At 45.3% G+C, this 11579-nt stretch overlaps 1 protein-coding gene across 2 annotated transcripts; it reads left to right on the forward strand.

Moving 5' to 3' along the window:
• The first annotated feature begins 852 nt into the window (after window positions 1–852).
• On the forward strand, window positions 853–11567 carry LOC129860973 (BLOC-1-related complex subunit 6-like). 2 transcript variants are annotated; one of them, XM_055931952.1, is made up of 7 exons: window positions 901–929; window positions 1264–5864; window positions 6495–7138; window positions 7352–7718; window positions 8170–8339; window positions 8982–9065; window positions 9213–11567. In XM_055931952.1, exons 3-7 carry the CDS (start codon window positions 6506–6508, stop codon window positions 9336–9338), a joined length of 1380 nt encoding a protein of 459 aa, XP_055787927.1. In that variant the 5' UTR covers window positions 901–929; window positions 1264–5864; window positions 6495–6505; the 3' UTR covers window positions 9339–11567. The 2 variants fall into 2 exon arrangements, with proteins under 2 accessions (XP_055787928.1, XP_055787927.1); XM_055931953.1 differs by lacking the exon at window positions 1264–5864 and having other exon boundaries at window positions 853–929.
• Window positions 11568–11579: the final 12 nt, after the last annotated feature.

Raw genomic sequence — 11579 nt, forward strand, 5'->3', positions numbered from 1 at the left:
TGTTTCCCTAGATACCGGTGTCCTATAAAACAAATAAACAGATGAATGTACAATTGACAATGTTGGCTGTTGGCTCACTATTTGAGCACAAGCGAATGTATTGTGACACTATAAAAAACAAATACTTTTTGTGTGAAGAATTACCTCAGAGTCCTCGAGCACTATGAGTTAGGCCTTGTAGGTTAGGGCTATAGCTGTGAAGACATATATCCCCAGGGATAGTCTGTGTCCTGTATCTGCTCTGCCTCTGCCATCTTGAACATCACAAGATTGTGGCAGAGAGGCACATGGGTGGGGCTCTCTTAGCACAGCTTACACATTCAAGGCCATGTGGCAAATACTGTAGCTCGGAGACATCAGAAGTGATGGGCAATGGTCTCTGTCTCCCTCTGTGGGGAAGAGAGATAAGTGCATGGAGAACTCAGGTAAAGATGAAGGCACTGGAGGCAAAGTTCATAAGTACACCACAGGAGGTTGGTGGCACCTTAATTGGGGAGAACGGGCTCGTGGTCATGGCTGGAGCTGAATCAGTGGAATGGTATCAAATACATCAAACACTTGGTTTCTATGTGTTTGATGCCATTCCATTTGCGCCGTTCGAGCCATTATTGTAAGCTGTTCTCCCCTCAGAAGCCTCCTGTGATACACAGATATGATTTACTGTGTTTGATTAAATTCCATTTAATACAACTTCATTCTGAAATTATTCAGTAATTACAATTATTATGTGTTTTATTATATTCATGAAACATCACATACTTGCATTTAATCATCATGTCAGAAATTTACTGTGGTGTGCCAGGCCTACTAGTTTTTCTATTATTATGCGGAACTATTGCGTTCTCTACTGCAGGTTGTAGGGAAAAATATACAGAGCGGACTCGACTCAATTTCATGGTTGACTAGATCTCTTGGAAAGCATTACACTGGTAAGTGTTTATCTATTTGATTATGCTAAAAACGTGCAGATATTTGATTTTCCTTCAAGTTAGTCGTAGAAATAAGTATTCCCACACATTTCCGGGTGATGGTTACTCTTGACAGACACGGAGTAACAAGGGAACTGAAAACAAGATAACATTCCGAGGCCTGGCTGCTAGCATCGACAGCTAGCTAGTTAGCTAACGTCATCTGACTGATGAGGAAACTGCTAGTTTATGGCTGATGAAAGCAATATGTTAACTTGCTTGTTGGATGTTGTGACCATTCTTTATGATTTTTACATCATTAGTCTAATAGTTCGTATTGCTCATTGTTTTACAGCCTCCTGTTGCGAGCTGATTAAACGTTAGCTTACTAGCCGTAACGTTAGTTAATCACACTGACAGCTTGCCTGAAGATACCGGCCCTACCGTAACGCTTGTTTACACTGAGCTGGACTGGGGTTGGAACGCAATCATGGTTACATTTTACCAGAAGATACTACTCCCCCATTAAGCTTGTTTACACAAAGCTTAGAATGCAATCATGGTTACAGGATCCTGCCCTGAACTTAGCCACTGTTACTAGCGGGCTACCACCCAGTACCTTGCATCTTAGAAACTGCTGCCCTATGTACATAGTCATTGAACACTGGTCACTTTAATATTGTTTACATACTGTTTTACCCACTTTATATATATATGTGTGTATATATTGCATTCTGGTCAAGGCTCATCCTATATAACTACTGCTGTACACACATTTTATATTCATATACTGTCCAATTGGCTGCCCGCAGATCAATTTCTTCCTTGGGGTGAACTCAGTCATGGTCTCAACTTACTGTTGCGAGGTAGAATACACAAGGTGCAATTTTGAAATTTGGTTGCGCATCAACAGTTTTTCTCTTGTTATATCAGTCACTGATGGTCATCAATTAGCCCATGTCAGCAAAATGTTTCTATTGGTAAATTAATCTAGCAGCAAGCTATCTAAACTTGTATGTCGAATTGGGGCCCTCATTGATTTTGTTAATCAGTCTCACTCAGATATCATATTAAAAACTGCATGCATTTGTCTCCACCCCATGGCAAAATGAGTAGAATTGCACGTAATTAAAACACTGCGGCCCCTCATGAGTTGTGGTTTTTGTTGTGTGGGGCCTCCACATCAAAGTTGCCCATCCCAGGTCTTTACACACCAACATATATATTTATATTCCGGACTCTGACATTGCTCTTTTTAATATTTATTTAATTTTGGGGATTTTTGTGTATTGTTTGGTATTACTGCACTGTTAGAGCTGTGATAAAATGTGTGTACGCGACCAATAACATTTGATTTAAGACACCATGGAGCTGTCGTGAGATATGGGTTGGAAAATGTACCTCAATGCAGGGATCGGATATGCCGCTTTACTCCAAATGTTACCTTTATCCACACCGATACATTGAAAAGATTGAAATACTGCTAGTTTTCCTGGAAAACTTCCCTTTTCATCCTCATGCTAGCTAGCAGTAGCCACCGCAGCCATTTTGGAATGGCAGTTTCTTTGTCTTTGGTATCATGACATTCGTACAATTGTTTGGGCATGCCGCCACCTACTGTGCGGTAGTGTGTGGTCGATCACGTTACATTTTGTGATACAAAAATAAAAAGGAAGAGGGAAATGAAAGAAATTCACCACCAACTTAACCCTACACCTATATACCACTATTTCATACAAGTAAAAATCCACACCCCATTCAACTACTTTGACCCTAACTGGTCCTACACCAGGCCAATGGCATGGGAGGACGGGACCCTTTTGTTCAACACACCGTAACTCTTCTGCAGTAAAACTCAAACACCCAAGTACTTCTCTGCAGCTGCCACCACAACATCTATTTTCTGTAAATGACGTTCTATTTCTGCAGTACAGTTGATAACCATGGCAATGAACGCTAAGAAGCCAACCTTATGAAGAACAAATGCATATCACTCTGTATTGGCCTAGCTCTACTCTACTGCTCACCCTTGACCCATAATCCTCTACTGTTTTCACTGCCTCAGCATACTGCACCTTCTGTTCGACACTGGCCCTGGCAACCTCAACCTGTCTCTCTTGCACTGGGCACTTCTGATTCCAAGCAACATGGGAACCCCCACAATTGACACACACAGTTTTTCCACTGATACTACACATTCCTTTGTCCCATGTGCTCCTGCACACTTCTCACATCTTGGAATCTCCCTCCTACACACTGCTGCAATATGACCATAAGCTTGACATCTAAAACACCATAGTGGGTTCGGCACAAAAGCTCTTACGGGATAACTGACATATCCTAATGTGACTTTGTCAGGTAAAGACTGCTTCAAAATGACAGAGCGGGGCTTCTGTTTCACCACGCTCGCCACTGGGTCTGCGTCGCACCAAATGGAGGGCGTCACAGACACAAGGAATCTTCCATTTCAGTTGTTCCACCTCAACAATGAATGCCACCCCAGTAATCACTCCTTTCAAAGGCACACTGCCCCCAGAGAGCAAAGCAAGTCACAAGTCTTGTCCCTGGACAGAAATAACACAAAGATCATCACAAGACCATTTTTAGCTACCTTCACCAATTTTAAATGTACCTAACTTCTTTTCTAGCCAGCCTGGTACTACACATGAGTCAGCCAAAAGGCAGGGATCCACTTTCTCCAAAAAAGTAACTCCCACTGGGCCAAAATTATCCTTTTAATGACCATCCGGGCAAGGCTCTGACTCAGGTCTTCACCACACCTGTAACTGCAGGTAATTCATCCTCACTCTCGTCAGGTTACATTTCTGAGCTACACTACATGACCAAAAGTATGTTAACACCTGCTTGTCAAACATCTCATTCCAAAATCATGGGCATTTAATATGGAGTTGGTCCCCCCCTTGCAGCTATGACAGCCTCCACTCTTCTGGGAAGGCTTTCCACTAGATATTGGAACATTGCTGCGGGGACTTGCAACCGAGGACAGATGATTTTTTTGCACTTAAGCACTCTGCGGTCCCATTCTGTGAGCTTGTGTGGCCTATCACTTCGTAGCTGAGCCGTTGTTGCTCCTAGACGTTTCCACTTCAAAATAACAGCACTTGCAGTTGACCTGGGCAGCTCTAGCAGGGCAGACATTTTACAAACTGACTTGTTGGAAATCTGGCAACCTATGACATGTTGAAGGTCACTGAGCGCTTCAGTAAGGCCATTCTACTGCCGATTGCATGGCTTGATGTCATACACCTGTCAGCAATGGGTGTGGCTGAAATAGCTGAATCCACTCATTTGAAGGGGTGTCCACATACTTTTGTATATACAATACCAGTCAAAAGTTTGGACACCTACTCATTCAAGGGGTTTTCTTTATTTTACTATTTTCTACATTGTAACCAAAAACGTATTAAAACAAATCAAAATACATTTGAGATTCTTCAAAGTAGCCACCCTTTTCCTTGACAGCTTTGCACACTCTTGGTGTCAACCAGCTCCATGAGGAATGCTTTTTCAACAGTCTTGAAGGAGTTTCCACATGTGCTGAGCACTTGTTGGCTGCTTTTCCTTCACTCTGCGGTCCAACTCATCCCAAACCATCTCAATTGGGTTGAAGTTGGGTGATTGTGGAGGCCGGGTGATTGTGGAGGCCAGGTCATCTGATGCAGCACTCCATCACTCTCCTTGGTCAAATAGCCCTTACACAGCCTGGAGGTGTGTTGGGTCATTTGCCCTGTTGAAAAACAAATGACAGTCCCACTAAGCGCAAACCAGATGGGATGGTGTATCGCTGCAGAGTGCTGTTGTAGCCATGCTGGTTAAGTGTGCCTTGAATTCTAAATAAATAACTGACAGTGTCACCAGTAAAGCACCATCACACCTCCACCTCCATGCTTCACAGTGGGAACCACACATGCGGAGAACATCCGTTCACCTACTCTGCATCTCTCAAAGACACGGCGGTTGTAACCAAAAATCCCAAATTTCGACTCATCAGACCAGAGGACAGATTTCCACCGGTCTCATGTCCATTGCTCGTTTTCCTTGGCCCAAGCAAGTCTCTTCTTATTGGTGTCCTTTTAGTAGTGGATTCTTTGCAGCAATTTGACCATGAAGGCCTGATTCACGCAGTCTCTGAACAGTTGATGTTGATGTTGAGATGTGTCTATTACTTGAACTCTGATGCATTTATTTTTTTGGGCTACCCTTGAAGAAACGGTCAATGTTCTTGAAATGTTCCATATTGACTGACCTTCATGTCTTAAAGTAATGATGGACTGTTGTTTCTCTTTGCTTATTTGAGCTGTTATTCTTGCCATAATATGGACTTGGTATTTTACCAAATAAGGCCATTTTCTGTATACCACCTCTACCTTGTCAGAACACAACTGATTGGCTCAAATGCATTAAGAAGGAAAGAAATTCCACAAATTAACTTTTAACAAGGCACACTTGTTAATTGAAATGCATTCCAGGTGACCACCTCACAAAGCTGGTTGAGAGAATGCCAAGAGTGTGCAAAGCTGGTACTGTGTAGTGTATCAAAGAATACACAGTGCGGGTTTGTACTTGGCGCCATTCTGCCTGAAACACATCTTCCCTCTGCACTCCGCTCTTCTTTTTCTTCCTCGCTGTCCATAATGACGTCTGTCCGTTAACCATGCTATTGCAGTGCCTTCTTCCTCTGTATTGCATGCAGTGCACACACTGGGGGCTTTTTTCCAAAACCCAACCTCTGTTCCTTTGCCCAAAAGTCTGGCCATCTCTGTACTCTCCATGCTTGCTCAACCACGGAATGGCAGTGTCAGCCAATCAGCTCCTTTTGTTGTTCAACGCAACGTGCCATTCCGTAATGACTGCTGTGGCTGAGGGCGAAAGGGCAGTTTTCCGGGAAAACTAGCAGTAGCCTTCGATCTTCTCAATGGAGCAGTGTGGATAAAGGTATAGTGGAATCCCTGAATTGAAATACGTTTTCTGACCCATATCTTGTACCGGCTCAACGCTGTCTTAATGTAACCATGATTACGTTCCAACCCCAGTGCAGCTCAGTGTAAACAAGTGTAACGGTAGAGTTGGTGTCTTCTGGCAAACTGACAGCTAGCTAGTTAGCTAACTTACCTCATAAAAACACAGGTTGCTAACGTTAGCTCTTGTTGGCCAAAGATATTCTTTTCTCGTATTGTAGTCACTCAACCTTTTGTTATATTTTAGTTTTCTTGTGTTTGTTGGATTGCGTTGAGCTGCAAAGTAGTATTGTTGACAGTTTAGTTTGGTGGGTCTTCCAATGTATGCTGGCTAGCTGTACTAGAAGTTGCTTCGATGCAACTAAGTCAATTTATTGGGACGTTTGGCTGTTAACAAGTGATGAATAGAAAACATATTACACCAAATGCTAAAGTCTTCCTCCCACCTTCCCTTGAAAGCAAGCAAGCCCCAATAACAAAGAGAAGCTAGAGCCCTAGGTGGGCAAGTTGATGTGCAATGATTTATTCAATCCAACCCAGTTGTTTATAGCTGTATGCATAGGGAGGAGGAGAGCGTGTCTGTTGTTATCTAACATATTGAATGCAGCAGGTGGAGGGATGAGCCTCTTCCCTGTGATTGGCACACACGTGCCGGAAGCAGCCAATGGGGTGGATACACCAGACTCCCCTGGATCCTGCAGTGAGAATGGCCCGCACACCTACGCCCCTACTACCCCCTCGCAGCTCCTGAAGTTTGGGGGCAGGGTACCAACGCCTGGGCACGGATCCCTCGATGGGACCCCTGGAGAGATTGAGAACTGTGTGGATGAAGAGAGAGCATGCCATGTACAAGAAGACCCCATAGACACTCCTCACAACTACATGTCCCATTCGGACAAACAACACAAAGACACGCTCCTAGCACAGCCCTCCCGCCCCACTGCCACATGCGCGGCAGACACAAACCCACACGCGGCCCCTCAAGACATGTCCCTCACTGGACCCCTCCAAACAGATGAGCCCCTAAATGATGTTCTGTCTAGAGACTCACAGCACACCGCCACCGCAACAGGCATTCCATCCAAAGACACAGCTCCACAGAGGGACACTCCCAGTGCAGACACACTTCAGTCAGAGACAGAACACACAGAGCCTTGTAACTGCTGTTCTGTAGAAACAGAGGAGGAGAAGCAGGAGGAGGAGAGTGAGGAGCAGCATTCAGGAAACACCCAGGCTAAAGTCTCAGCTCAGGTGAGTCTGCCATATTGACTGCTACTGCCCCTGTACATAATCGTTGAAGTGCCAGAGCCAACAGCTCAAGAATAGAAAATAGTACTTTAACCATTGTAATGCGGAAATGTTTTGTTTTTGTATGGATTTTTTGACCACCTGCAATAGTAAGGATATACAAGTGTTTTGTTCATACGTCTGGTACCGGTATGTAAGTCTGCCTCTTCCTCTCAGCTTACAGAGGAGCCCTCAGCAGCAGCTCCCAGCCCAAGCTCTGCCCCAGCCAAGAGGAATTCGTCAGACAGCAGCCCCTGCCCGCCCCACATCATGGCCCAGGTGCACGTGCGGAACGTCCCCGAGCGGGAGCGCATCGTCCGGGGCATGCAGGACAGCAAGAGTCTGGATGAGATCAGCCAGGCATGCGGGGGAGGGGGCGGCGGCCGGGGGGGCCAACCAGAGGGCCGCAGGGCCACCATCTCCTCTGCCCTGGAGCTGGAGGGAACAGTCAGCCACGACGGGGACCTGACCCACTTCATCTGCCGCAACCTGGAGCAGAAGATCAAGATGAGCTCCAAGCCCAGCCTGGACTGTGACTGTGACTGTGAGTATAACACCGGAGGACTGCAGGGATCGGATGGTTATTCACCTCCGTTGTATTCATTAGGCACAAAACAGAAGAAAACTGACTAAAACAGGGAGAGACCACCTGAACTTGTCCAGTAAGATACACTTGTTTTCTTTTTCTGTTGCAAAACGTTTTGCTACAGTTTACCTAAATACGACCCTGCTGATCAGTGAAATGCTGATTCACAAACTTCCTTTTCTGTTATGATTTCAGTGATGTGTTAGAAGCTGCAGTTGAAGGCCGAGATCCAAATCAAATAAATTCTTCCCCTTTCCTCTTGTGATTAGATTAGCACCCTCAGGAAGGGTGGGAGGACGGATGAGTGTCATAGCACTGCTTGGATGAGGGAGGCTGATTTGGTTTGCTTTGTAGACTGTCGAGATAAGGTAGTAATTTCCTGTGTGTGTTTCTGTCTCTCTGTGTCTAGCGGACTGCTCGGGTTCCATCAGTAGCAGAGGTCGGGGGTCGTCGTTGCGGCAGCCGGCAGACATCCCTCCCATCGACCCTGCTGTCCTGGTGGACCTACAGAGACACACTCAGGATGTTGCCCACAGTGTGGAGCTGATGATGCGGAGCCTCAACGGAACCATCCAGAACGTACGTGAGCTCAGTTTGTTCACAAACATTTACTATTTTGATCTGCGTTCAACTATCCTTTTAGTCCTGCCCTGCTATACATTGGTTATTGTAAGTTGATGATATTAAGGGTCTGCTATGTTATATAAACTGAGTGTACAAAACATTAAGAACACCTCCTTTCCATCAGACAGGTGAATCCAGGTGAAAAGATATGATCCCTTATTAATATCACTTGTTAAATCCACTTCAATCAGTGTAGATGAGGGGAGGAGACCGGTTAGAGAAGGAGTTTTAAGCCTTGAGACATGATTTGTGTTTGTGCCGTTCAGAGGGTGAATGGCACACATACACAAATAATTGAAGTGCCTTTGGTATTAGGTGCCAGGTGCACCGGTTTGAATGTGTTAAGAAGTGCAACATTGCTGGGTTTTTCAAACTCAACAGTTTCTAGTGTGTTTCAAGAATGGTCAACTGACATCGGTGGGAAGCATTGGAGTCAACATGGGCCAGCATCCCAGTAGAAGGCTTTCGACACGTTGTAGAGTGCATGCCCTGACGAATTGAGGCTGTTCTGAGGTTAAAAGGGGGTGCAACTCAATATTAGGAAGGTGTTCCTAATGTTTGTACACTCAGTGTATGTCTTTATCTGTGTGTGTCCAGATGACAGCGCTGAGTGTGGGATACATCCAAACCTACAGAGACTCAGTGGACAGCCTGGGGGAGTCTGTTGACATGAGCATAAAGGTGAGAGAAGAGCGAGCTTGGCTAGACATGAGGTAAATTATGATCAATGGCAATCATGGATGCTTGTTGTGTCATAAGTATATGATGTGTGCTCACTTCCTCCATGTATTCAATCGTGTGTGTGTGTGTGTGTGTGTGTGTTCATAGGGAATGTACACGCTGATGGCGCGCTGTGAGGAGCTTGATCGTTCCATGCAGCCTATCCACACCCTGGCTGCTCAGATCCGTGACATCAAGCGTACCCTGGATGCCCTGGAAGCTGTCTGCAAGTAGCCCCTCCACCCTAGAGACCCTCGTCCACTGCAGACACTTTGCTAACCTAATGACCCCCTTCCTCCCTGGAATTACTGCTACTAATCATGCCAGCTTCGTGATGATCTACATTACCCCCCTCTCCTCCCCCATGGAGATGACCTACTGCAAACCCCTCCCCACCCCTGAGATCCTCGCTCGGCTAGGAGCCCTCCACCTGACAGAACTTGAAGGAAACGGAACACTTAATGTATTCCCGTCCGACCCACCTGGTTCAGATTGCACTAACTGTTGCTGGCCACACGGTGGCACTCTCTCCCTTAAGTTATCATTACTTATTGTGCATCTATTACTTTTATTATTTAGGGTTTTACTTTTCTATTATTTCTCAGTTTTCTTTATCTGTATTGTCGGGAAGGGCCTGTTGTTTAGGAAGCATGTGCCGAATAAGGTCTGATTTGTATGGAGCATGAGCTTTAGGAACGGTTGTGATAAGATTTAGATGTTAGTCACTTCTTAGGCAGGTTCCTGAAACTGCCTGTGGCAGGTTTTAATAGTAACATGAGACAGGTGAAGGTGTGGGGGTACATATTATATTGTATAAAGGGCAGTCCCCCCATGTTATATACCTGTTAGTTAACAGGCTGTTACCAACCAAAAGCCATTCCCTGTAAAGCTCTCCTCTGGGTTCCCTGGATAGTATGTTGTGCTTTAGGAGACTGTAGTACCTTTTGTCATGTCACAGGTTGGCTGGTAGGTAGGCCTGTCTCAATTTGTAACATATCTATTTGGCTTAAATTGTGTTGCCATGGTGAGAGGTTCTGGACAGCCGTTACATGTAACATGCTCTTACAGGACTTGTTTGCTACCAGATGTCGTCAGACCTGCTGAAGCCCCACCTAGATAAGGCAGCACTCGCACACTGGGTATAAAAGGGGATGGGCTGTAGGACTATAGACTTTGGGGGGGACGCATGTTTGTCTGGGGAGAGAGGGACGGCCTCCTCTAACTGCTCTTAATAATATCTCTGTACAATCAGAAGCACCTTTGTACATATATCTTTCTGTAACAAAAAAATGATTTATCTACCCTTTGTCCTAAGTGTATATTTTAAGAAAAATAACACATTTACATGAGCTGCAAAGAGTAGCTGTCTGTTTCTGTTCCTTGTTTGGTTGTGATGACATGAGTGCATAGATATAGGACATCTAGAGTGCATCCAATACATTTTGTATAAAATATTAGTAGTAATGTTGAATGGTGAAGTAATCTCAGTTGATATGACTGCAGAAACATGTTGTAGAATGTGTGGTTGCATTGTGTTTGAGGAAACCAACTTGGGAACCATATTACAACAAAGCCATTCACATGTAAGGAGTAGAGAGAAGAAAAGTATGCAGATTAACAAAAAATATTACATTTGTGTCATTTAGCGGACACTCTTTTTTTTTATTTTAATTTTTATCCCATTTTCTCCCCAATTTTCGTGGTATCCAATCGCTAGTAATTACTACCTTGTCTCATCGCTACAACTCCCGTACGAGCTCGGGAGAGACGAAGGTCGAAAGCCATGCGTCCTCCGAAGCACAACCCAACCAGCCGTACTGCTTCTTAACACAGCGCGCCTCCAACCCGGAAGCCAGCCGCACCAATGTGTCGGAGGAAACACCGTGTACCTGGCCCCCTTGGTTGGCGCGCATTGCGCCCGGCCCGCCACAGGAGTCGCTGGAGCGCGATGAGACAAGGATATCCCTACCGGCCAAACCCTCCCTACCCCGGACGACGCTATGCCAATTGTGCGTCGCCCCACGGACCTCCCGGTCGCGGCCGGCTGCGACAGAGCCTGGGCGCGAACCCAGAGACTCTGGTGGCGCAGTTAGCACTGCGATGCAGTGCCCTAGACCACTGCGCCACCCGGGAGGCCTTTAGCGGACACTCTTATCCAGAGCAATTAGGGCTAAGTGCCTTGCTCAAGGGCACAGTGACATACTTTTCATCTAGTCTGCTTGGGGATTCGAACTAGCGACGTTTCAGTTACTGGCCAAATGCTCTTAACCACTAGGCTACCTACCACCCCAGAAACATCCAGTACTGCCCTGTTATGAAGTGAACACACACAACTGTCGACGATACAAGAAAGGATGGCAATGTTAACCGCATCCTATGAATAAAATGTGTATTTGTTTGTTTATCCAATACAGACCCCAAAAAATTATCCACTTTCCAAAATAAAAGTATTTTCAGATTTCATTTTTAGAAATA

Source organism: Salvelinus fontinalis, chromosome 8, assembly GCF_029448725.1.
Source record: "Salvelinus fontinalis isolate EN_2023a chromosome 8, ASM2944872v1, whole genome shotgun sequence".
NCBI classification, from domain to species: Eukaryota; Metazoa; Chordata; class Actinopteri; order Salmoniformes; family Salmonidae; genus Salvelinus; species Salvelinus fontinalis.